Here is a 27,838-nt window from a genome sequence, read left to right on the forward strand (position 1 = left end):
TTCCATTTCCACCATTCCCCACTTTCACGTGAGAAGGCCAGCTGCTCCCCACTACTGCTGCTGCTACTACTACTACTGTTACCACCGCTTTCCCTCTTTCACTTCCAGCTTCCATTTTGCACCACCAGATACTCAAACAGTGGACTGAATCAAAGAGAGGACCGTATATTCCCCTCCCAACCCCAACCCAAACGCAAAAAATGCATAATTCCAAAACATTCACAACACTCTTTCCTCTCTTCCTTTACTTCGCACTCGCCTCCTCCGCGAACATGCTACCCCCAGACGCCGTCGCCCTCTTGTCGTTCAAGCGCCAAGCAGACCAAGACGACAAGCTACTCTACGCGCTGAACGAGCGCTACGACTACTGCGAGTGGAGGGGAGTGAAGTGCGCACAAGGCAGGGTGGTACGCTTCGTCGTTCAAGGTTTGGGCCTCCGCGGCGCATTCCCTCCGAACACCCTCACTGGACTGGAGCAGCTCCGAGTATTGAGCCTCCGCAACAATTCGCTCTTCGGGCCCATCCCAGATCTCTCTCCACTCACTAACCTGAAGTCACTCTTCCTCGACCACAACAACTTCTCCGGTTCCTTCCCTCCTTCAATCCTTTCCCTCCATCGCCTCCTCACTCTTTCACTTTCCCATAATACCCTCACCGGTTCGCTTCCGGTTCAACTAACCCTCCTCGACCGCCTCATTTCTCTCCGGCTTAACTCTAACAATTTCACCGGAACCGTTCCCGCTCTCAACCAAACCGCTCTCAGACTATTTGATGTTTCTTTTAACAACCTCACCGGTCCGGTTCCAGTGACCCCAACCCTCGTTCTTTTCAACGCGACGTCGTTTTCGGGGAACCCTGGTCTCTGCGGGGAAATCATACACAAACAATGCGACCCTCGTTCTCACTTCTTCGGTACCGGCGCGTCCTCTTCGGCGCCGTTGAGTCAGAGCGAGGAATCTCAGGGCATCGTCGTGGTTCCTTCCCCGACCAGAACTAAACGTGGCCATAAAAAAACCGGCTTGGTTTTCGGCTTCGTTTTTGTTGGGGTTGCGATTCTCGCTGCTTTTGCACTCGCCGTGATGGCGTTGGCTAGGAAAAGACAAACCGGTTCGAGAAAACCGGAACCGCTGGAAATGGAAAGTGTTCCTGCGGCGGAGGAAATTGAAATGGGGGAGAGGGAGGTGAAGGTGAAGAAGATGGAAGAAGCACATAGGAGTGGGAAGTTGGTGTTCTGCTGCGGGGAGGTGCAGCATTACACGCTGGAACAGCTTATGAGAGCTTCGGCGGAGTTGTTGGGGAGGGGGAGCGTGGGAACCACGTACAAGGCGGTGATGGATTCGCAGTTGATAGTGACGGTGAAGAGGTTGGATGCTGGGAAAACGGCGGTGACTAATGGGGAAGTGTTTGAGCGTCACATGGAGGTTGTGGGGAGGCTTCGCCACCCCAATTTGGTACCTTTAAGGGCTTATTTTCAGGCCAAGGGAGAGAGGCTTGTTATCTATGATTATCAACCTAACGGCAGCCTCTTCAACCTCGTCCATGGTATCCACCATTTTGCTTTTGCGTTTCAGAAATAACTGTTTATTCTTATTGCTGTTAGTCCAAACGATGCCTTGACTTGTTGCCGTTTCTGTGCTTTCTGCTTTCTAATGCTTTTGGGTTTGTGGGGCTTGGAGTTTTGATTTGATGGATTGGGTGTTGTTTTGCAATTGGTTGTTGTTAGTTTGTGATGCGTTGAACTGGAAGGGTATGATGTGTCAGATTGGTCAGTGACACGGTGTGTAGTGCCGTTGCCACTGTTTATTGATTGCTTGTTTGTTCTTAGCAGAGTTACCTTGTTGTTTTGCTTGTGGGGTTGCGAGGTATCCAATGTCGATAATCACGGGGTTGGGTTATTTTTTGCACTCTGTTTCGACTATTTTGGGTAATGTTTGGTTGAATGTGTTGCATGCTATGTTGACTACCGTGCTTCTTCCCTTTGATTTCACCCATTGTTTATTCATACTGTTTTATTTTAGAAGTTTCATCTTTTATTGTTATTCTTCGTCAGAAATCCTGAAAATGCAAAAGGGGACCAATCAATTTCAACTTTGCCTGTTTGATGATTATTTCTTAACTGAGATAGCTGCTGCTGCATGTGCAGGTTCAAGATCAGCAAGGGCCAAGCCCCTGCATTGGACATCATGCTTAAAAATAGCAGAAGATGTGGCTCATGGACTTGCTTACATACACCAAGCTTCATCTTTAATTCACGGGAACTTGAAATCCTCTAATGTCCTTCTTGGAGCCGATTTTGAAGCTTGTGTCACAGATTATTGTTTGGCCTTTCTTGCAGACTCTTCACTCGCTGAAGATCCTGATTCTGCCACCTATAAAGCACCAGAGGCTCGCAAAAGTAGCCGCAGGGCCACTTCGAAGTCTGATGTGTATGCTTTTGGTGTGCTTCTTTTGGAGCTTTTGACGGGTAAACATCCTTCTCAACATCCTTTTCTTGCACCAACAGATCTGCAAGATTGGGTCAGAGCAATGAGGGATGATGATGGCAGTGAAGATAACCGGCTAGAAATGCTCACAGAGGTTGCCAGTATTTGCAGTGCAACCTCACCGGAGCAGAGGCCAGCAATGTGGCAAGTCCTTAAGATGATACAGGGAATAAAGGACAGGGTTACCATGGAAGACAATACACATGTGGGACTCTCATAGTTTGTGTCTTAATCTCAGTGACTGGATTGATTGTATACACAACAGAAGAACGCAATCACAGCAAGTACTATCAAGTGCTCTCGTTGAAAATCGAAGAGAATTGCTCGTGGGGAGGAATTTAGAAGAGTGATTTTGCAGGCCAAGTTGAAAGGTTAAGCAATCATTTCTGCGAGAATCTCATGCAGAAGCAGCAGAACCATCGGATATTACAGTTTTATTATCGGCTGTGGCTGGTTAGTGCGGTTTTTTTTTCTACAGACAATGAAATAGAATTTATATGAATGTATTTTAACTTTTCAATTTTGCCTCCGTTTGTGTCTCCGACATGTGCAGTAAAGACTATAAAGGGTGAATTTTTTAAGACTTGGTTGACTGAAATGTACACAAATATGGTCATCGCAATTTCTTTTCTTTTTTTTTTCTTTTTTTCATTTTGCACAATTATTTTCTTCTAATCACATCACACTTTTTGTTTTTCAAAACTGAAAATTGGAATTGAATTTCAAACAGAATAGGTGCTATTAAAAGCATTTCAAGTAATACCGGTGCTTATAGAAGTCAGCCCATTTAACAAGGCCCAGTCCTCCAAACTAGGAAGTTAACAATCTGGCCGTTAACGTGGCCTTGTTCAAAGAAAAAGCTTTTTGGAACCAAAAACTTGAATACTTATGTTTGATTTCATTTTTAAAAATAATTTTCTATTTTTAAAAATGAATGGAAATGTAGCATTTGACGGGTCAAAGTATTTCTCCCTTTCATCCACATTTGTGCTCATTTTTTTTTATCATCAAATAGCACTATTCTTTTCAAATTACTTCATCCATCTTATTTATAAGATTTTTTTAATTAAATGAATATTTGAGAAGGATTTTATGGAGAAGAAGAGAGAAAAGAACATTTTTTTAAATAAATAAAATCATACCAATTTATAATAATAATAATAATAATAATAATAAATCAATTAATTAATAATATATTATGTTTATTTTAGTTTATTAGTTTATATTTTTATATTGAAAAATTGTAAACCAAAATATGTTTGTTTAAAATAAGAATTTTGCTCTCTTCCTTTCTTTCAAAATGCTTCTCAAATAATTCTTAAATCATATATGTTAAGTTGAAATTAATTATGTTGATTTTCAAAACTAATTATAATATTTTAAGTTTACGTCTATTTAAAATTAAATTTTATTATAATTTAATTATTAAGAAATTAAAAGATTAAAAATTTATGAAGTATAAATTTATTAAAAAATAATAAATAATTTTTTTTGTTATAATTTATTAAAGGCCGCAAATTTTTAAAAAAAAAGTCATACAAAAAAACTGGAAGGAATAATAATTTAAATAGAAAAACTGAATTTGACCATAAAAATAAGTCTGAAAATTAACTCTGTCAGGTTCAGGTGTTCAACTGCTACATTGTCGAACGGCTTCCTTCGGTCATAAACAACCATGTAAAGTTCAACTCTTATCTGTGTCAGATAGCCCCACCTAGCTGTTGGGTTGAGTAAAGGAATTTGAATAACTTTCAAATTCAAAACAAGTTTACATTAATGACCAAAAGGAAAAACGGATTCGGATATTCAGCTTATTTACAAGCCAGTTTAAATTCATTTAAATAAAAAAAATTATTTAAGTAAATTTAGTAAAAAGTTATTTTAACTTAAGTTAAAAAAATTTGCTTAAGCCAAAATTACAAAAAGTTTTAAAAATTTATCTTTTTTCTCTTTAAATTATAGAAAAGTTAAAAAATATTTATGCAAAATAATATAGTCACACTTTATAATTATACAATAAAAACTCAAGTGTTTCAAAACATGTAATAATATAACTATTTCTCAACTAATTTTTTAAAGTTATTATTTTTATAATTTTTATCATCATTCTTAACAATTTAACTTTATTCTAAATAGTTTTACTTCGTTAATGTTTAGTACAAATAGCACACTAAACAATACATTTAAAAATATTTGTGCAAGATTATATAGTCACATTATAAAAATTTAATTATTTCAAAACATGTAATAATGCAACTATTTTTTAATTAATTTCTCAAAATTATCAGGCTTATAATCTTTATCATCATTTTCAACAATTTAACTTGATTTCAAATAGTTTTACCTCACTAATGTTTAGCATAAGTAGCACATTAAACAATACATTTAGAATATTTAGTAGAATAAAATATATAAGAGTCTTTGGTAATTAGATAATTATTAGTAAGAAACAAAAGTTGCTCAAATTTTCTATAGTTTAGAAAAAAAAGATATTTAATTTTTTTTTATAATTTTGACTTAAGCGATTTTTTTTGTTTAAACAAAAATTACATTTTACTAAATTTGCTTCAGCAAATTTTTTTGGTTCAAGACAAAATCATTTTTTGTTTAAGTAAATTTAAACTGAAAAAATCAATATCCAAGAAAAAACAACACAAAAAAACGTACATTTTTTTTCCCTCTACAAGGAAGGCTAAAGGGTATTCTTATGTGATTAACTACCACATTATATGATGTAGTATAAGTGACAATTTTTACAAATTGTTTGAGGTTTTTATGGGTTGCGCATAGATATATAATAAGATATTAAAAATAATATATATATATATATATATATATATATATTAAAAATTCAAGTTATTTAATTAACTAATAAATTACTTAATTTAAAACATAGAATAAGGTGCATGTAATATTTTTACATTATACACTCGTGAGGAAGAAAATCTTACGTATCATGACATGTGTATATTGTCTTTATCTCTTTTTATTAATTTCTGTATGACGGCACTTATTTGTTGTCCTATTATGAGATACACAACTTATGATTTTGTCATATAAAATTTGAACATTAAAAATACAGTTTTACTTCAATTCTAAAAACTGAGTTTAAATATATAATAATAATGTTATTAAAATAAAATATTTATTATATTTTATATTTTGAATAAAATTTTACTATTTTTTAGTGTTTAAACTCATCTTTAAGAATATTACTAAAAAAACTCATTTTTCATAACTGAAATTAACATCGTTGAAACCATTTATTATTTATATGAATAATACTAGCAACATATTTTACTGTTTATTAAAAATTATATAAAAAAACATACAAGTCTCATTTTTTTCACTCTTCAATTATTTTTTTAAAATTTTTAATAAGTTTTAATTAATAATAAAATGTGTGTCAAAAAGTATATTGATAATATTGCTCTTGATTATATACATTGTGTCGTTCATGTGACGAATTAAGATTTCCAGCTTGTCCTCTTTCCCCACGTCCCAGTCTCTGTTGCTTTTGTTGATTACAAAACAGGGAGAGACCAAGCACGTAACAAAGTTGACGCTGAACTGATCACAATCCACAAAAAAAAAAAAAAAAAAAAAATTTAAAACAAAATTACAGAATTAACATGAAACAACTTCACAAACTACATATTCTAATCTATGCAGTAGTTTGAAGTTCCCTATCAATATATGTATTATAAAACTAATTCCTTCCTCTGATACTGTCCGTGTCAGCTACACCTACCAATTACCATGTGTTGTTACAGGCTACACAGAATCATGACAACCTTCTCCAATAACCGAACTGTACCTCCACAAAAAGATCCGACAAATCCCAGAAAACTCTTCCAATTTACATCATGCCTGGGTGCAAACTGCAAATTGTGAGAATAATTCAACTATAGGAAGCTGATAATTAACAAAATTTTCAGAAATCATGGACGTTACTCATACATGGTATGCCACTGATTCTGTTCAATGTCCACAAATTCTCAACCCAATGAGTTGGAAACATCTTGAAGTGATGTGGTAAAAGGAATATAGTTAAAACACTTGCGGAGAAATAGCATAAGCTAGTTAAGTATATTTTGTAAAATAAATAATACACAAACGACAAGAAAATTAAGGACTTACGATTTCTGAAAGAATAGCGCATAATTCAATTTATGAGAACTTTTCAACTGAGATAAATATTTGATTCCCAACTTAAAAATATCTACACAAGTTTATAGGTAAGTATTTAAGAGAAAAAGCTAACTCTGTACTCTCTAACACATTCTTTTTACAAAAATACGATAAAGAAAAACATTAATTTAAAATGAAAAAAAATAAAATTCACGTTAGTTAAGTAATTTTCAATAAATTCTAATAAATAATTAAGTGTTAAAAAAAGGGTATTCCTAGCATCCTCTTTTAAGAGAAATTAAACATAGAGCTTACGTGACAGAGTTTACAGGTGTTGATATTTACTTATATGAAAATTTTGATTCGTATCTTGCTGATTTATTTTATTTTCTTCTCTCATGGTATCAATCAGCTGGTTTATCGGTATAAAGAATTCATGCAATACCTACGTAGTACTTTAGATAGTACGGAAAAGATTTCAACGCACATCTAGCAAAACTGAGCAGTCTTGGATGCTAAAAATAATTGTGGAACAACAGAATAAAGATTACCTGCAATTACCTTTCCACTAGTCAAGTCGTATTGAAACACACCACGGTGAATATTCAGAATCATAAATGTCCCTTACTACGAGCTCAATATCACATCACATCGCATTAATCAAAGCTTGGGCTCTGGGCCTTGATCTCATAATTGTCTCATCACTGTGTTTAATCCATTCTGAGAGTTTCCAGGGCTTCTGCCACTTCCATTTAAACTGTAGAAGCCATTGATGATGACTTCTCTTCCACTTCCAAAGTTTTCCGGCTTGCCCAATAGCTGCTAGCCTCTTTGTTGACAAGTCTCCAATGGGTATCATCTGAATTTAAAACCATTACAGCTTAATTGAAAAATAAAAATTATCATCATCAGAGAAATGAAATGAATGAGGGATACCTTTCGTGCTTCATCTAAAAACGTAGCCGACTCCTTGATTGACCAGTTAACAACTCCAGGAGTAAATTTGAGTTGCTTCGGTGCAGGAAGTGACATTGGAGACAAAGGACCACTCATTTCGTCCGCAAGGTGTTTCAAGGACCGTGAGTTTTCCTGTTAGTTTCAGTAAGAAACTTGATTATAATCCTAGTTAAGAATCTAAAGAATTGATATACATGATTTTGGCTCCAATAAAATAAGGTATGAAGGTTTAGACGGTCATTTCTCAAAATCATCGGCGCCACTAGAAGTACTCTTTTGCACGAGTTTTTTAATCGTGCACTAAACTATTTCAAACGCTTGTTACCGACAATCTATAGCTGTCTAATGTAGTAGTTGAAACATTTTACTGCACAAGCTCATGCTAATTGATAATAGAATGAGTAAAATCTCACCAATGCCGATGTATCCAATGTGATGGCAACAGCTTGTTCCCTTATTTTTTGCTCCTTCACAAGTTCTTTTCTCTGTGCTTCACTTTGTTGCAGTAGTGCTACAAGCTCATTTAGTTGCTCTTTCAAGTCCTCGAGTTCCATGTTCTTTTCCCACAATTGGCACCTATTAAAGATTATGCCAGCAACCACTACTTAGAATAGGAAACAAGAAGACTCTTAAGATTTTCCCAAAAAGCTGACATTTAATATGGCCAACGAAAAAAAAATACCCAGCCAAAAAAAAGTGCTAATGTGCAGTTGATAAAGTAAATAATCATATCAAGTCTCAACAGACTCTGACACACTGCTCAGATTTTCCCTCTAGTCACTTGCCAAAGACTTTGGTCTACTTAGTAAAAGTGCATCTTTATAAATTGATAACTTTCTCACATTCAAGTCAACTGATATAAATAGATGCTATAAAAGATTAATCAGAATCTCAGAAGATTCTGAAAGCACCTTGCTTCTGCAGTAGCATTGAACAAATACTGAAGCACATGCTTTGCATCTCCCATTGAGCGGAGCTGGTTCCATCGTCCACGGTTATTTAACATTCGTTCTCTTTCTTCTGCCTCAGTAAGTTGTGAAGCCATGGCCTTCAAAGCAACTGAAGACATGCTCAGCATGTTTTCAAGAGAAGCTATTCTCTCAACTTTTGCATCGGGTGACATGGATAACAGCCTATCAAATGGGAAAACAAGAGGAAAAAGTAAGTTACAGAAATAGGGAATTACTCCAAAATAGCAACAGAGAGAACAAGACGCATGAAAAATTTCTACCTCAAATATCTGCTCTTTCCTGCAAGAATACTCTGCCCATCAGAAAATTGATCCTGTTTTAGAAAAGCCAACTCTTCTTCCAATGCAGCTTGTCTAGAAAAAATTCCAATCAATTGTAAAAGAAGAGATAGTTTGGGAATGTGATATTCTGTACTAAAAGGGGAAAACGGATAAAAAGAAACTGTGTTCACATACACTTGATTTTGTTTGTCATGTTCAGCGCGAACTTCGTGAACATGTAACATCACCTCCAGCTCCTGATCAAGCCACCTTTGGAGGGATTTTTCATTGACCTGGACATAAACATCAGGTTAAAATTGTTCTAAAACAAATTCATTGGAAATATTAAATCACAGAAAAGTCAATTTGAAGGGATGGTATGGAGGTCTAAAAGCATACTAATTTTAACATGTCAGGAAATAAATTCAACAGCAGACTTTAACTAAATACAATTCAAATCAACTTGCCAGCCTGATTTAATAGCATGTAGAAAGATTATCAATTTTTCAAAAGATGCATAAGGATAACACTGTTTCACTTTATGGTTGGTTCAAAGGTAGCTAACAAGAAGCATACAAAGCTGCACTGCTTTATCACAACATTTTTTATTGACTTGTAAGCTGACAAATTGCATAATATATAAGCATAGATTATTACCAGCCCAGGCTGTAGATGTCCATTTGAATAAACTGAAAGAGACAGCAAAATAGTTAGGAAACTAGAGTACGCAGTAAAAAGAAAATAATTCCAAGTCAAATTGTACCAGAGTTGTCGCGGGGAGAAGACTTGCGGGCTTCCAACAATTCTTTTAGCCTTTTTGTAGCCATTGTTGCTTCCTCTGTCTTCCTCTGAAGAACCTGCACATAATAATTAACACTTATCTACTTCCTTCTCATTCTATAATAATCACACATTAATTTCCAATTAATTTTAGATCTTTAACTTACCATTTTTTGACGCTGGTTTAGAGCCTCAAGTTTATGTCTTTCATACTCATTCCTTCTTCCCTCCTTTTTCAACTGCTTAAAATGAAAAACAAGATTAAAGTTACAGTAATACGACACAACCACACGCATTACTCAAAGTTTTAAGTACAACCATAGCATATGATTAATTGTTAGAGGACACCATTGCAAATCTACAAAATTTTCTACAGATCAATATCCAAATAAAAGAATAAAACTTCAAATTATAGAGTCAATCAAGTAGAAAGCTCAACTTAAAAGACGAGTTTCCCTTATGATGCATTTTGACAACTGATATATAAAACATAACAAAATACTAAAATTACAGAACAAAATAAAGGTTAACCACAATAAACATGCTTGACAAGAAGCAAAAGCCTAGAGGAACAGTATTTTATTTAAATTTTAATGTTTAATTATTTTGTCATTTTATTTGAAATAGAAGCGTAGTTGTCAAAGACTAACTCTCCCAAAAGCTTAAGATGTTCGGTGAAGGCTTAAAAAGTACAAATTGTTTCTATGTCTAACATGTTCCTCAAACAACAGCCCTTTGGACTTGAAGCAGGGGTAATGCAAAATCCACTTTACCTTGTGAAGAAATTTCATTTTTATTTAAACGAATGGGAACAAGGAACAAACACCTGATCACTTGGTCATAGAGGCTCTAATATCATGTCATGAACAACTATCACAAAAGTTAAAACTATTAGAAGAAAACTCAAATGGTTTATATCTAACAGCAGTTATTTAATGCAATACGCAATCACGGATTTTATAATTTGATGGGATAAGCAGCACACTAAGATTCAGCAACAGGGACCTCAAGTTGATCACAGCAAGGCATATTGAAATTCCCCTGCATTCTTTAGTTCAAACAAAATTATGATGTCATCTTTATAAAGGTAAGCAGACCACCTGGAGTAGCTCCTTCTCACGAGAAGCCTTCCATTGTCGAAATTGTTCTGCCTCTTGCTTCATTTTATGCTGCAACTGAACCTGCAACGTATATGAATACAAATGTCAGACATGAAAAAAATCTTAATAATTAATTAGCTCAACAAATGGGAACTGGCCTTCTGAGCCTTGATATATTGTATCTCAGCCTGCAGTTTTTTGGCAGCTTCTTCACTCTTCTCCTTTTGCTTTAATAGCTGCATCTGGTTTTCTTGTTTCTTCTTGAGATCTAAAATCTGATGTTTCAATATTTTTTTAGAAAAACAAATTATTGTCCAAGAAAGATAACCTTATGACTTGAGAATGGAATTAATGAAAATTAAAAATCACCTGTGCTTCCAATGCTTTCAACTTTTGGCCACGAACATCTTGAGTTTTATGTCCTAGCCCATCTGAGTTAGCTGCAAGATTCTCTACCTCATGCAATAAACGGTCCCTCTCTTGCTGTCATTATCAGTCCAAAATCCATCACTAGGATAAAAAGAGACTTCTTGTGTAGCACTTGACAGCTATTAAAAATTTAAATAAGTCCAGTTCAACCTGCACTTTTCTTTTCTCTTCCTCTAGTTCCATAATTCTTTTCCCGAAGTGTTGTTTGAGTGTTTCAGTATCAACTCCAATAAGCTTCATCTCAGACTGCGAGAGAAAAGGGGACAGATTCAGATACTCAATTGAAAGCTCATCTCTCTGCCTCGGTCATAATAGAGAATGATATGGCTTTATGTTCACCCATATATGAAACACCATAAAGTTAACACTGCATTTACAGATTTATTCTCTTTGGGGTCCTGCAGTCTTAGCTTATGGACCAATTAAATAAACTAACACATTCCAATATCATTCATTTTTGTTTTACCCTTCCTAGATTGCTTCTTGAAAGATACTAACTTGGCTAATACCTAGAATTCTTTTGCCATCCCTTCTCAACAGCTAGATAGAGGCACTAAGTTTGCTTCTGAGAGATAAACTACTATTACACATACAAGTTCACATCTCATCAAATTTAATGTTTTTTACTAAAAAAAAAAGGGGTTCTAAAATGTGCATAAATAGATTAAAAAAACCTTCGCAGGAGACATTTATGATCACTCATATGTACGATTTCAAAACAAATTATAAAAATGAAACCTCTTTTTGCTCCAAGCGCTTATTCAACTCATTCATCTCTTTATCCATGGTATTTTGTAATATTACATGCTCCAACTCTTTTGCCGCTTCATCAGTTTCCCTTGAATCCTCACCTGCAAAAAGAGAGAAAAAAGGAGATAGCATCCCAATGTTGATGACTCAACCAAAAGTGTAACAGCTTCTCTCAACAAATCAAAACCAACATAGTCGGGAGCTACTCAACATCTCAAACACAGTGGGGAACAACTAAGTACCAAACCCCACTTAATCCCATATCATTCATCTCTAGACTCTAGTGCTGAAGTATGGCGAATGTACACCCTCCATAAATGTAGTAACTTGGACAAAAGCTCATACATTTTTCCAGAAAAATGGAGGCAGGAGGATGAGTTATCTATTTCCTCTCCCCCTCTACCATGTTACAAATTCAAATATATTGAAATTCTTAAATTATAAAATCAACTGGGTTCTTATGACTCAAAATACAGCTAAATAATGTCTACTGTTAGGGTTCAGAGATAAAATCAAGGTAAGGATTGAAGAAAAATGGTGGTTTTATTCATCACTAGAAAGAATTAGGATTACCAAAGAATCCCCCAAGCTCTTGCACAGAGAATAAAATCCTCCCCAAAACAACCAACAGAATCAATAGTACCTCAATCAAGAAACTAACTATTTACAGAATTTGCTAGCAACATTAACAAACTAACATTAGCTAAGTCTTAATGTTTATCTTCGGCAGCTGACTCTTTTCTACCCTTCTTCCTATAATAAACATTCCACACTTTTAAGTCTCTTATTGACATCAATCATATGTTTCTCTGCCACGGTTCTAACATCTACCTGATATACTTCCAGCCATAGGATGGTCAGATGAATCTGAGCTCTGGAAGCACCTCTCAAGCCCATCAGTTTTCATGAGATAAATGTGTCCATCCTGAGAAAACGAAAAAAAGCATTAAGTACCATTTTGTGGTAATTTTCAAGGAAGCAAAATTAGCATACACCATAACCATATATAACCACTAATATGCTTTATATCCATCCAATTATTTCAATGATATTTAATCAATAAAAGTTATAGTAAAAGACAAGCATTTTAGTTTTAAAGATTTTCCTATTCACATACTGGTTCATCAATTTCACATCTCTCTACAAAAGCACATCTACTGCGATATTCATGAAGTTCTCTACAGAGGTCCTCATTAGTTGCCTCAAGCCAAGCAATCCTTTCCTTAAGAACCTGTACAAGAAGAGCAGCAGACAATATATGAAACTCAATTTATCTCATGCTAATTCAAAATGCAACTTTCAGTTATGATAACTACCCGCACTTCATCGGCGGGAGCTCCTCCCCGAGAGCAGAGTTCAGCCTGCAAGTACTTTAACTGCTGGCGCAATTGCTGCATCTCATTGGATATTAAATCTCGATTAACCTGTAAAATTAACAATATAGATTATAACAAATGAAACTTGACCAGAATGAATTTCCTCATCTTCCTAAGGTGAAGAACAGGACAAGAACGATAAAGTAAAAATTGATCATGGAAACTTACAACAGGCTTATTTTGAATATTGCGAGCACGATTTGCATACTTGAGAGTATTGAGTGATTCCTCAGCATTGATGTCAGCAGGACTAATGCAAGCTGGGAAAAGGGGAAACATTTGTGTTTAAAAAGTGAGTAAAAAATTTAGTTTGATTAGGGAAACAATATTATAAGTTTATCTGTATATGACAATAATTCATTGTCTATTTTTAATATAAGCTATACAGTATCTAATAAATATGTCTAAAAGAAGAAATATCTTTAACTCATCATGTAGAATCCAAAACCAACAAATGCTTTTATCTGAATATGTGGTCCAATTTCATTTTGTCTTTAATAGGCCTACTTGATGTTTTGCCAAACTGTTGATCAATCAACATGTCTGTAAATAAATAAGATGCACTCCTACAGTATCTTTTTCCACTTGGCCAAATTAATCTTTCCCTTACTGTATTCATATTGTGATAAAAAGATAGTATAAATTGCATGTAAAAAAGGGGCATAAATAAGTTTTCCTAAAATATAATTAAAAAGACGAAAATACTGCCCATCTAATTTTGTGGTATATAATAGGAATATGCACAACAAAACATTGAAAAACAAATAGTCTTCAGGGACCAAGAAGAAAATAAATGTTACTACAAGAACTTGAAATTAGTTAACAGGCTTATACATTAATAATGAGGAGTAATTCATATTTTAAGGGGATTGAATACGAGAGAAAACAGGAACATGCTTAAGCGCTTGAAATATTGGGAGCCATGAATCAACTTTCAGCAGTATTACCTATCATGACAGTTTTGCTATTTCCACCAAGTGAATCCTGCAACAAGGACCAGTGACTATGGATCAAAAGATTCTTAAGAGACTGATATCAAGAACCAAGAATTCTTAGTTACAGTCTTCAATTGAAAGGGTAAACTCACAAGTAATGTCAAGCTTGCTGACTTCCATATAGAAGATACAGATAACCAGTAGCTATTATGTTGATAACACCAAAATTTAATTATTTAATACTGTATACTTTCATTTGATTTTTTTATTCAATAGTTAGTTCCTTGAAAGCTTAAAAACCACAAACAAGTTGGAGTCCATAATATTTATGAGGTTACAGAAGATAGAATCTTTAAAGCTTTTGATTAAACTATGAAATATACAAAGAATATGTTAAAATAGATTGTCCATTGCAAGTGTTATCAAGACATTGCATAATACTACCAAAAAAGAAAGCTATCGTAAAGCTGATTCTACAATGGCAAAAAATGAGACAATTAACAAGTTAGACAAAGACCAAAAGTTATACCAACAGAAAAAAAATGAATCAATGATAGATATATAGGGGCCATGTCACATGAGAGGAGTGATTTATTGTGAAAGGAGCAAAGTTTGACATTTTAAAACCATACATGAAAGGTGTGTGTACATGTGCGTGTGTGTATACACAACTAGTATGTCAAAGAACAAAATGTTACTCTAACCTGTAAGAGTCGAGTGAGTTTGCTATCCCGATAAGGAACGTGCATGCCCTCCTTTCGCTTTTTCTCATCCCCCAGTGCACTTATGACATTTCCAAGAGCAAGAAGACCTTTATTGATATGTATGCCTATTAAATAGTCATCAAATCCTTATTTTCAATATTGAAACACTGGTTGACACTATTTTTGAAACAAAAGTATAAAAGGTACTCAGGTTAATCATGTATCACCAACCTTCTTTCAAACGAAGACCATCAGAACCTGTTCTTTTAGCTCGTTCAGATCCAGCTAGATCTACCAAGTGAAGCTTTGCTGAAAGGTATTCTTCACCCATATCCTCATCTGAGGTGTCATTGGCAAGAGAAACAGAATGGAGTTTGCGCATCTGCTCTAATGTAATGGTGAAAATGGCATGTGACCGACTAATACAAGCAAAAGACGAACAACACATTATTAGATTATAAAGATTTAATTTAGGGGAAACCATAAAAATAAGACTTTTCCATCATCATATTTGTTGTGTGAGTTCAGAATCCAATGGAAATTATGATGAAATGTTAAAACTTACCCACCCCTACTACAGAAAAGACAAAGAAACCGTAGAAAAACTATATTCAAGAAAAAACAGTACTTAGAAAGCATTCCAAACCAAATTATTGATAATTAATAAATACGAATTAAAAAAGAAAATGATACTGTCTTTTATTAGTCTCGGTTGTTTTGCTTTCCCATTTAGATAATTTCATATACAAAACATCATCTGATTTTACAAAATAAAGGATGATTTTTCATTCAGTACTCATCTTCCTAATACAATGAACATGATTTGGAATTTGATATTACAAAAGTTTACAATAAAAGGATGTTAAATTTCGCAACACACATTAAAATATCACCAGAGCAGAATCCATAGTGTGAAGAAACTGCTTCAATTTTCTGAACTATCAAACACAAAATGACAGCATTGAGCATCATTTATTTATTTGGGGGACAAGGAAGACTGAGTGCTCATTATTTACCTGGACTGGTTGTTCATATTTGTGCTTCCTGTTGCCCTACTCAAAGAACCCTGCTCCAAGTAAGCAGCCATCTCCTGTAATGTACTTACAGCAACTTCAGTTGTTCCTGCCAGTGTTATCACTCCATTTGATGTTTCACGAATTTGAATTGGTGGCTTTCCAGGAACAGTTACTTTTCCAGTATGGCCATTAGAGTTAGAGGTTTCTGATTTGCTAATAGATACCACATCCAACAAGTCCCTCACCTCTTCCTTCAAAATCTTCAAAATCAAATGCACAATTAAGTCTTAAAAAGAAAAAGAATTCACGGAAAGATTTCTTTTTCCTATAAAAAGCAATGTTACAGGCACAGCCAGCCAATTATAAGCTTGTAGCATTGTTTCAAAATAAACTGCTGTGTGGAAAATCCATTTCACATGGCACTTCCCTAATTTGACAAGTTCCACGAACCTACCATATAAGGGATCAAATTTAAAACATAAACCCAAAGTTTGAATGCTTGACAAGAGGGTGCATACGCAGACCACGGTGACCAGCATAGCATAATGGATATACCTCAATGAAGGAGACATGCAACTGAAATTCTGTTTGATGCTTTAGTGTTTCAATCTTGTTGAACAAGGTATTCATAACTTGTGGAATTAACCCAATCCGACAATTGTCACTATAGCCAGTTCCCATGGTATACGTTTTCCCAGATCCTGTCTGTGGCAAATATGTATGTCAAATACGAAAGATGTACATAATAATCTTTCTCAAATTAGACTACATGACATGCAAGTGGACCTAACCTGACCATAAGCAAGTACTGTGGCGTTGTATCCTTGGAATAAGCCATCAACCAATGGAGCAATGCATTCCTCAAACATGGTAGCTGAAGGAGATCCACCATTTCCATAAACGTGATCAAATGTAAAGGAATGTGACCCAATTTGAACCTGATCATTGAAATACCGTAATCAGATTTTCAGGAGCTGAGACCACAACTAATGCGCAGATTATCAAGGTCACTCTTACCTTTTCCATGTGTAACAACAAAATAATATCGGAAAATAGGAGCCCATACTTGCAATTTTCAAAGTAAGAGAACGTTCACCAACGAATGCATTAATTTAAAGTCTCCCGATTCACTTAACATTGTAATTCCATGCAAAAGAGTATACTTCTATGGAATTTAAGTCCAGTAGTCCACAATCCTAACAGAACAAATTTTCTTCTTTTTTCTTAAAACTGTGTGTGACCTTATATCATACTATTCATTTTATCTCACTGATCTCAGCTTAATAAAATAGAAGAATATACAAATGTAAGTTAGGTGCGATGACTTAAAATTCCAAAACAATATGATCTAAATTTCCAGAACTGAAATGACAAGCAACGACAAATTTCAAATCCCACGGATCAATTTCAATGCGAGTAAGATAAAGAAAAAGGACGAAAAATGCAAAACGAGAAAGCAATCAAAAATAGGATGAGGGTATGTGAAAATTAGTTTTGCATAAAAAAGGAAAATGTCTCACTTATACAGACACGAGTCATGACTAATAATAATAATAATAATATTTTTTTAATAAAAACCACCAATACTTTCAAACATCAATTTCATAATTTTTATCTAATCAACTAACCCCAAATTGTAACTGAAACCTCTGAAGCTGAACTTCATATTTTTTTCGTTTCTATTTTTAATTTTCCTACATAGGCTATTGAAGTAAATTTTAAGCGCACATTGTAAGTAAACAAGAAAGGAATCGTAAATGGAACCGTAAATATTTTTTATATATAAAAAAAAGTAAGAAAGAATCTTCTAAATTATATAATTAAGCAAACCCCGGTGCCGAAAAATGATGAACACGTCATTAATTAATGAACTCTAAGCTAAACGACAAAGATGATGATGATGATAATAATAATAATATATAGCTGGGAATAAAAATAGATAAAAAAAAGGGAACGATGAAGAGGAAGAGGAAGAAGAAGGAGGAGAAGTGAGAACCTGGGGCTTTCCAGGAGTAAGGGAAACGCATTCAATGCAACCTTGTTGTCGTTCATCGGCAATGAGAGGACGAATGTGAAGAGCGACTTTGACAGAGCAATTCTCTGATGTTTCCATCGGAATCCGAAAGGCCAAAAGCAAAGAAAAAGGATAGTGCGGAAACAAGTGTATGAGTGATCAGTTAGGAATAGAACGAAAGAAAACGATGCAGCAGCAAACAGCAAAAGAGGAGAGAGAGAGAGAGAGAATGAAGGAAGGTGGGTTTAACAGCAAGAGAGAGAGAGAGAGAGAGAGTGGAGGTTGTTGGGAGAAAACGAAGAAGGAAGAAAGAAACAAAAAAGCGAGGTTTGAAGAGTAGCGGAGCAGAAACCGCTAAGCAACAACAACAACACTATCAGCGCTATTGCTTTTCTTCTCCTTCACTGCTTCTCTCTCACTTCTATGGACTACGGAGATTCATTCTCTCTCTCTCTCCCTCGGTATCTTTTTTTTTTTAATTATTTGTTCTAACTCTTCTTTTATTTTATTTTATGGGTTCTTTTCTTTCTCTTCTGCTCCTCGTGTCAAGTCCCGGCGTCCAACTGTCTTCTCTCTTCCCTTCCCTCTCTGCCACTCTCTTTTCCCTCCATTTATTTTTATTTATTTTCTTTTATGTTAATTAACACCACCTCCAAAGGTAAAAGGACAAAACGCCTGTGTTTTTTTCACAGGACTAATTTATTATTTCATAAAAACACCACAACTCCCAATTTATTATATAATTTATAAAAAACCTCGTCATGAATACTATAATATACTGATTTATTATTTCAGAAGAATAAAACTTGCCATATATTAATGCATATATATCAACGTTTATTCATAAACGCTTAAATAATATAATATTATTCAATTTTTTATATTTTTTATCACAGCGCATCACTTATCATTTTTCAAAAAATCAGTCTATGTGATTGTGAATAGCCCAAAAAAAAAAAATATCAGTCTAAGTGTACGCACCCCAAACATTTGCAGTATATTATATATGTAACGGTAACTCTGTTTATGCTGTGTGACTCGTGAGTAAATGAAGTGGTTGCATTGCTTTGCCGTTTTACTTACTTTTATTATTTATTATTACATTAAGAGCGACAGTGTTCATTGGATGAAACTTCTACTCTCTGGATTTTTTTTATACAGAGATTTTTGCAATTTTTAAGGACGTTGTTTTTATATGAAAAAATGTGAAAATTTTTGTGGTAAATTGGTTTACCTCTTAAATGTAAGTTTGTTTTATTGAAGTACTGAATTTAAATATAAAATAGATTTTTTTTTTGTTTTTATATAGAATAGCTATTATACATTATTATTTAATTAACATTCATATATATTTTTTACTATTATTATTAATTTTAGTATTAAAATAACAACTTTTAAAACATCAATTTTAATTAAAAGGTTTATTTAATTTTATCTAGTAAAAAATAAATTTATAATAAATATATAACATAATATTAATACCATCTCAAAAAATAATAAATAAATAAAATTTATTATATTTTATTTACTATTTCTATTTATATATTTTTGTAGTTTATAAAAATTAATAATGTGTCACACTTCTATTACAATTTTGTTAATTATTAGACAATATTTTGGGTTAAGGGACTTAATTTTAATAATTAAAAAATTAATAAACTAATATGAGCAATTAAATTAAAGAAATTAAAATCATACATTAAATTAAAGTGTAAAAATAAAAATAAAAATAAGCATAATGGTGTGTTTAGATAAGAATTGAAATAGAGTGAAAAGAAATAAAATAAAAATATATACAATAATTTTTTAATTTTTTAATGGATTAAAATAATATATATATTTCACTTATTTAAATGAAAAAATTAATTATATTATATTTTTATATCATATAAATATATTTTTAAAAATATATAAAACAAAACTCACAACTTTCACTTATCCCTCCCTCCACTTACTCCCTTCTCCCTCTCTTCTTTCAATTTCTGTTCATTTTAGGAGAATTTTTCTTATGAATCTTACAAATAAATTAAAATAAAAACTACCCCTCATGGCTCCCCTGTCCATCCCAACACTAAACCTTTCTCCTCTTGTTTCTTTCTTCTTCTCATTCTTTCCCTCCATCCAAACAACTCTTCATTGAAAAATATGTTGTTCAATATCAAAATCTTGTTCATAATTAATCATTTTTTACCAAAAAAAAATTGTCAATCATGAAATTTAATGAGAAGGAAATTTTTAGAATTGATAATAGCAGAGTTTAAAGGAGTGTTTAAATAAAACCTTAATAGTTAATAATTTTGACTTTAATCTTTAGTTAATGTTATTTTTTTATTTTACTTGTGTATTTTCTTATAACATCAAATTAACCGTTAAAATTCCCTAAGGGCCGCTCTAGGCCACGTAGCTAAAAGTTGTTCTTGAGAGCCTCAAAAAATAGATCCCGAAATTTAGCAATATTTACTCATAATTTATATTTATATAATTAGTATTTTATCCACAACAAATTAGGCGGCTGTTTTCAACTATTTGTCTAATAAGTTTTATTCGCTCATTTTTATAATAACTAATCAACTATGCTTTTTTTTTTATCCCAATTTTTATATTATAATAAACTGTCCATTAAACAGTTGATAGTTTTTTTTTTCTCATATTTTTACACAGCAACATTTAACTTATTTTCTTTATGCAACAAATAACTTCTTGCGAACTTTTACCAATCACACATTCAGATCTTTCAACAACAAACAAATTCAAAAACGCAATATGAACATTTTTTTTTCTTATTGATGGTTTTTATTTATCTTTCAATTTAAAAATGTTAAGTGAAATATTAAGCGTAAAATATGTTTATTCTGGTTAGGCAGAAAAGAGTAACTTCCCCCAGCTTCTACCATCTGCTTACCACTTACATGAGGTTACTTTTAAATTTAGCTCATTTATTTAAAACAATTAAGACTTAAATTTCTAAAATTAATTCATTTACTTATTTACCATATGTTTCTCTCATCAAAATTTTCTTTAAATAATTTGTTGTTGATTATTTTAGTATTTAAAAGATATTTTCACGCTTCATGAAATAAATTACGCTTTTATATTCATACAAACAACTTGCTATTAAAGGTGAATTTTTTAATAACAAAATAACATATCTTAAAAAAAGGATTATGCGCCCACTTAATATTATATGAATTAAAATTTTAAATTTTAATAAATTAATTTATATGTAATTATATTAACAATGACTTCAACAATTGAATAATAATAATAATAATAATAATAATAAGCAATTACGATAAAAATGAAAATAAAGGGTGTTGGTAAAGTAAAAAATAAATATAGATAATTTGAGGGGTGAATCAATATGGTCATAGGTGCAATAATAACATAGAGAGTGAAAATGAAAATGAGGACAGAAATCATAACAATAATAACACTCATATGTAATTAAGTAATAATATTACATTAATAATAATGGTGATAATAGAAGCAAGTCATTTTTTTTTTATAAAAATAAATTATTAAAAATATTATTTTATTAAATTTAATGTTTAATGTCATATAATCTTATGCATACACGTATAAACAAGTCTTCAAATATTTCGAAATTAATTTGTCTAATTCAAAATACCAATGCTACGGTTGTCTTAATTAACTAATAACTTTCGCTCACGACAAAGTACATCACGCGATATTGTAGATCTTAAAATATTGAGTCTCTAGTGTCGACAGATATTTTTTACAGCATTTAATTTTCAATAGGTAAAAAACACCTTTTAACTAGTTGATTTTTCTATTTGTTTTAAAATTAAAATATTAATTCTTATACTTTCTAAAAATACTTTTCAATACAAACATATTTTAGTGATCTTAAACACTTCAAAATCAATCATAGGACTAACGTAAAATGGACATTGAAACATGTTTTTCAATTTTTTAAAATTGAAATTATATCCTTTTTATTTTATTTATGTTAAAATAGGTGTAACGGTTATTTAAAATCAATATGTTACACTATTGTATAAAATGTTTCATTTAATATACGAGAAATGATACTATTTTAAATATATTATCAACAACTAAAACTGGAAAATTAACTTAAATATGAGATTTTAAAATATTATATATTAAAAATATAAAATTTTAGAAAAATTACAAAAATATGATATTCAAATTTGTCATTTGCAATTTTTGAATTTTTATTTTTTTCAATTTTTTTAAATCTCATGTTTTCATAATATTTTTTGAGGATATCATATTTCAGTATATATTAATTTTAAACATCATATAAAAAAAATCACTAAGACCACACACAAGTGATTTTCTCAAATAAATATGAATTTGTAAAATATGCTTCCAAAAATTATGAGTATATATAAAATTTAAATTGCTAAAAAAAACATTAATTACATTATTATGGGATTAAATATTATTTCTAACAATTGGATCACATATGTATTTATGAGTGTAGAAGTTATACAACTAATTTTACACATGATTTTACTGTCAGGGAAGAGTGAACTATCTGTATTCTGTTTCACAAAAAAAAATTAATATAGTTTGACACATCCTATTTACTTTTATAAATTCTCAATATAATTTTATTTTTTTAAAATAAATAAAATTATAATTATTTTACTTACAGTAGTTAAAATTTTAAACTCTAATTTAACACAACTTTTTAAATTTCCAATACATTCAAAGACTTACATGTTACTACCGTAAAAAAATCAAATATTTTCTTTTTTTTTTTTATCTCTTTTTATTTTAATTTTTAATGTAAAACTTGAATGAATAATTCATTCTAATCAATATTTACTGCATAAGAATATCATTATAAGAAGCAAAATGTTATACATTAAATCATCCATGTTATATCTTTCTAATTATTTATGACAAAAATACTAAATACTAAATAAAGTTTCACATGTTAAAATTTAAAAACCTTTAATATTTTGTCAAGAGTTAAAAATAAGTTTTTTACGTAATTAGTGTAACGTAAATTTAAGAGTATGTGTTTAGTTATTTATGTAATTAGTGTAATTCGTATTCTTTATTTGTATTTTTTATATATATAGATAAGTAAACCCAATATGATTTAGGGTTATGACTTGCATATTTAAAAAAAAATAAAAAATACTAGTTGTACATGTCATGGAAAATTAAAAATATAAGTCTTACATGATATATACGATTTTTATATTTTAATTTAAAATAAATATATGTATATATTTAAGTTAATAAAAAAATCTTTAAAAAGCACTAAGTTGAGTATATATTTTTTATTTTATTTTATTTTAACTTCATTCATATTTGAAGAACTGAATCACACTAATAATATATCTAATATTAAGAACAATGTTAAAATTTAATAATGTATTAAAAAATTTTGTGATATCATTAATAAAGAAAAATAACATCATTATTATTTTTATTAGTATTTTGAACTACAAATTAATTATATATATAATAAAAAATAATAACATCAAATATTCAAATTAGTTTCTTCAAATGTGTAAAATTTACTAACTTCAGTAGTAAATGACTATATAATAGCAATCATTGTAAATGTATATATTTATTTTTATTATATTTTTTAAAAAAATTACATTATTAACTAATTAGAATACATTATTGATGTAACATTTATATTAATTAATATAAAAAATAAAGATTCTTATTGACATGAGAATGAATTATCATATGATAGTGTAAAAGTTTTAACTTTTTAATTTATTTTAATAAAATAAAAGTTATATATGTCATGTACGATTTATATTTTTAGAAAAATTAAAAAACCTTAAGTATAGGTGGCATATACGAGTTTTAAAACTGTGACAGGACAAGTAAAGTTTTTTTTTTTTCCCGTCAATTAAGTTTTAAAATCACTTTCGAAAATATTGAACTTAGAACAATACGGAAAACTGGCGGAATTGACCTATAAATAAGGACAAAAATGAACAAACTCATTGAAAGCTAATTAATAGGACTGCTGATGCACCAAAAACAAGTGAGAAATAAATTTTAAAAATTATACTATACTTTTTGTCTTAAAGAATAAAGTTAAATTTTAATACACTAACAATTAAAAAATTCTAATTAAATTTTAAATAAAAATTATTTTTAAAAATAATTTGCTATTGCCATCTTTTGATTATTCGATAGAATTAAAGTATCGTCACGCACTAAGACAGCTCTTCTTCTCCTTGGTCACCAGGGAATAATCGGGAATAATCTTCCTCTTATTTTATTCTATCATAATGTAAATGTTAGAGAGTATCTATCTACAGTTAAGTTAAGAAAGTTATCGTAAATTAAGTAATTTTAATTTTGTATTTTTGTTTTGCTCATTAATATAAAATGAGGGTTATGTATCCAAAAATGTGCATGGTGCCGTAGCTGATTTTTTATTTATTCGAATGAGAAATAGGTGACAGCAATGGATGGAAGAGGAAAGAAAGGGCATCATTTGTTTCTGGTCCAGGACCAGCTGTGGAGTCCCAGGAAGCAGAGTCAATATGGCAGCTTTGTGTGCAGAAAGATAAATTACTATGAAAAGTTTGGGACTGAAAGGGATAGGCACCACAATGAGACGTAGCATAAGGGCAAGAAGAAGCTTTTGGGCCCTCACTCACATGTTCATAAAAATAGCCACTTTCCAAAGTTTATAACCACCCTCTTTCTGCCTCCGGTCCCCCTTCCCAGTTTCAAACACCAATTTCAGATCATATGCTAATCTTGTACAATATTTTTTATGTCTGCATTTATTTGTCTTGCATAATTTTAATCTATCAAATATATTCAGGTTGATAAATAATAATAATAATAGTTTCATTAATCATTTTTTTGGTTGATTTTCAGTATGTAAAAATATTCATTTTGTATTTATGATATGATAAATATTCTTTTAGTAAAATTATATTATTTTTAGATGTTCAAAATCATCCTTAAAAGTTTATAATAATATTTTCAATTATAATAATAATAATAATAGTACTAAATATTTCAATATTGATTGCATCTTCAATTCCGGAGAACCTTACCGATCATGTAGAAAATAATTTTTGTTTAATCGTGCAGACTTTTTAATTTTGAAGTCTGCAAAGTCCATTTAAATTTAAGCCAAATATAAATATCTTGTGGAAATTTTTTATTTTTTTTTTAAGTTCTTCTCTTACATGTGTGCTATATGCCTTTTCCTCTTTTTCGTCATTATGTTTTCTGGTTCAATAATATATTGCAAGCATTTGGATTATTACAATTACCCTTTTATTTGGAAGTTGCTCTTGGATTCCATCCCACTTCATTATTTTCTTTGTAACTTATTTGTCGCATGTAAGATGCACCAAAACAAAAGAAAGAAATGGAAATGAAAAGAAAGGAAAAAAAACTGTAACATATTGTAATTTTGGGAGGAGTTAACTTTTATGAGTTGGTACATGTAATGTGGGGGAGGGATCCAAAGCTAAGCAAAGTGGTTTACTTAACTGATTAATTAAATAAATTTCGAAGATATTGTATTTATGGCCTTTATTTTTGTTTGGAAGAAATATATGAGATATGAAACAAGTATTGGGATTCCTCGGAGAACATAACAGCAACTGGGTTGGTGTGTCCTTCTAGATCAGAGCATCCACTTCTGATTCTGTACCCATAAAACATTATTGTGAAAAGGGCAACATATATATTTGCTTGTTATTGATATTTAGCTTTGCTTAGATTTTAATCCTGTAAAATATAAGTCAAGCATAGCAATCACCTTTCTTGGTTAAGAAGAGTCGGAGAAAATAGTTCGAGGAAACCAATAATGTATTATACAGACTTTAGAGGAAATTTGTTTATGTAGTGAGTTATATTCATCTTTAATTTAAAGTGTATCATGACCATAATTTATTAGACTTTAATAAAAAATGTATTTGAGTTTGATTAGTTTATCTTTGGATAGTTTGGAATTGATTTTTGAAATCAAGATAAAGGGTAGTAATAAATTATGCATGATTTACCAGACCCATTTTTTAAATTAATTTTGACAAACGAGTCATAGTTTATATTTATTTTAATTCTAATTTTCAACACACCAATAATATTAATATTTATTAAATATATTTATAATTTTTTAATGCATATATTATTTAGTATATATACTTTCCCTTTTTTATGTAAGCGTACCCATTCCATTGACTGCCTAAGAAACTTTTTTCTATTCATTTACTTTAAAAACACACAGAACACACCTTTTTTTTTTTTTTTCTGACTAAGATGTTAACTTCAATTTCTCTTTCTTCACCTAACTTTTTCTCATTGGATTCCCCAGAATTTCACCGTTAGATAGAGAAGGAGTCATAGAACCTCAACGAGACCTCACTTATAGCGAGAGAGGATAGATTACATTTGTTTAGTTTCTTAGGATGTGATGTAAGCATAATCTTACGTTAAAATTTTAAATGTCTTCCTAGAAGTGCAATCTACGCAGAGAAACTCCAGAAAACCATTAACTCCCAAAAAGGGAATATATGAGATTAGACTTGGCATAAAAAACCACCTTCATATATAGAATTAAGAAATCATTTTTTGGTTACAAAAACCACCAACAGGGTTTGTCTCTTGAGTGAGCTCGAGGGTCTTATTCAATGGTTTAAACCGAACATTTCCTGGTCCAAACTCAAAAGTAGAGACTGATTACCCATTCCTAGACACCTATGGTCAAATTGCATGCTACGACTGTCTTCATACGAGGAAAATGGTCATTGCACCCTTTTTTTGTTGTTGATGCTCCTGTGATTGTTTTGGTGTCACAACGTTACGCATTGTGCCTGATTTGATGGAATGGAATAAATCCATAAAGCTGAGAAATGGCACGTTACAACTAAAGTGCAAAAAAAGTAGTATATAATATTTAATATCTTGAGGAAGAGTTATTATTACGGACCCTTTTTTCTTACCTTTTGAGGGAGAGATTACGTAATTAATTTTCCTAGTTGGTATCATTTGATCGGAGAAAATCTTCTGAATAATCTTAGTTTAGGTCTTTGAAATCGTGTATCCAAACAAAATGAACGGGACATTGTTAATCAATATCTTAACTAATTATCATTTTCATAAAGTACCATTAAAAAATCTATAAGAATTGGATAACTGTTCTAGTTTCTTAGTAATTATTAAAGCAATAATAGAATGAATCGAAGGGTCATCTATGAAAAACACTTGTTTTCTAAATTGATGAACACTGAACAAGAAATAATGATCAGAGCCTGCTCAGCATTTGAAAAGCTTTTTTTATTTTTTTCTCCTTTGTTATCATGTTGCACTAAATATCGATAGAAAATTATTTTAAAATATATCGATAAAGAAACATCTTCTTCAGGTCTTCCCACCTTCGTTTTATTGTTTCTTTGTGCTTTATCCCAAGTGGGCCTCTTCTCACGTGCTCACCCCTTTTTATACGTATCACCAACTCCCTTTACCCATTAGTGAAATAAAGTAATCTTAAGTATTGAAGCCAAAAAATTAGTGGCATCCACATTCACCAATTAATATTGACGAAAATCAAAGTCACCAATTAATATCAGATCCTTAAGAGAAAATTGTTAAAAGAGCAGGGGAAAAAAAGTAGAGAAAATGCCTAAATTTTATATTTAATTTGGAATTCTAATTTAATGCGTGACATTTAAATAAATTTTAATCCTTAAAATTATAAGTATTGTACGAAATTATTTATTTATTATTATTGTATTATATAAAAAATAAAATACATATTGTTCTATAAAATTAAAAACTACAATGATCAATGCTTAAAATATTAAGAATTAAAATAAAAGTTTACTCTATGACATTTATTTGAGTAAATTACAACAAAGTTTTTACATTTATTCAATTTTATTATTTTAATTATAATTAAGTTCACAAAATTTTCACAGTTCCCCGTTTCCCACTAT

At 31.2% G+C, this 27,838-nt stretch overlaps 2 protein-coding genes across 8 annotated transcripts; one reads left to right on the forward strand and one right to left on the reverse strand.

The window, feature by feature from the left end:
- The first annotated feature begins 179 nt into the window (after positions 1–179).
- On the forward strand, positions 180–3,026 carry LOC113858415 (probable inactive receptor kinase At5g67200). Its single transcript, XM_027491073.1, has 2 exons — positions 180–1,542; positions 2,144–3,026. Exons 1-2 carry the CDS (start codon positions 201–203, stop codon positions 2,701–2,703), a joined length of 1,902 nt encoding a protein of 633 aa, XP_027346874.1. The 5' UTR covers positions 180–200; the 3' UTR covers positions 2,704–3,026.
- Positions 3,027–5,888: 2,862 nt separating this feature from the next.
- Positions 5,889–18,402, reverse strand: LOC113857483 (kinesin-like protein KIN-4A). Of its 7 annotated transcripts, none has more exons than XR_003503252.1 (26): positions 17,889–18,402; positions 16,684–16,830; positions 16,448–16,597; positions 15,893–16,152; positions 15,108–15,295; positions 14,877–15,001; positions 14,185–14,221; positions 13,406–13,497; positions 13,178–13,285; positions 12,979–13,092; positions 12,693–12,786; positions 11,850–11,962; positions 11,262–11,357; positions 11,052–11,165; positions 10,841–10,957; positions 10,683–10,763; positions 9,750–9,821; positions 9,566–9,659; positions 9,460–9,491; positions 8,998–9,095; positions 8,803–8,895; positions 8,483–8,704; positions 7,985–8,147; positions 7,551–7,703; positions 7,166–7,473; positions 5,889–6,353 (listed from the first exon to the last, which is right to left on the reverse strand). XR_003503252.1 is itself a non-coding variant. In XM_027489430.1 (25 exons), the coding sequence occupies exons 1-25, from the start codon at positions 18,003–18,005 to the stop codon at positions 7,261–7,263; spliced, it is 3,093 nt and encodes a 1,030-aa protein (XP_027345231.1). In that variant the 5' UTR covers positions 18,006–18,272; the 3' UTR covers positions 7,142–7,260. The 7 variants fall into 7 exon arrangements, 2 of the variants coding, with proteins under 2 accessions (XP_027345231.1, XP_027345232.1); XR_003503255.1 differs by having other exon boundaries at positions 6,096–6,353; positions 7,176–7,473; positions 16,448–16,593; positions 17,889–18,386; XR_003503253.1 differs by having other exon boundaries at positions 6,105–6,353; positions 7,176–7,473.
- Positions 18,403–27,838: the final 9,436 nt, after the last annotated feature.

Source organism: Abrus precatorius, unplaced genomic scaffold (genome assembly GCF_003935025.1).
Source record: "Abrus precatorius isolate BTA unplaced genomic scaffold, Abrus_2018 Scaffold2, whole genome shotgun sequence".
Classification (NCBI taxonomy): domain Eukaryota; kingdom Viridiplantae; phylum Streptophyta; class Magnoliopsida; order Fabales; family Fabaceae; genus Abrus; species Abrus precatorius.

Coding starts and splice junctions, on each gene's coding strand:
- LOC113858415 (XM_027491073.1), top strand. CDS start 201: ATGCATAATTCCAAAACATTCACAACACTCTTTCCTCTCTTCCTTTAC. Junction 1,543..2,143: donor CCTCTTCAACCTCGTCCATG/GTATCCACCATT, acceptor CTGCATGTGCAG/GTTCAAGATCAGCAAGGGCC.
- LOC113857483 (XM_027489430.1), bottom strand. CDS start 18,005: ATGGAAACATCAGAGAATTGCTCTGTCAAAGTCGCTCTTCACATTCGT. Junction 12,787..12,978: donor GATGTGAAATTGATGAACCA/GTATGTGAATAG, acceptor TCGTTTTCTCAG/GATGGACACATTTATCTCAT. Junction 7,474..7,550: donor TTTTAGATGAAGCACGAAAG/GTATCCCTCATT, acceptor TTTTAAATTCAG/ATGATACCCATTGGAGACTT.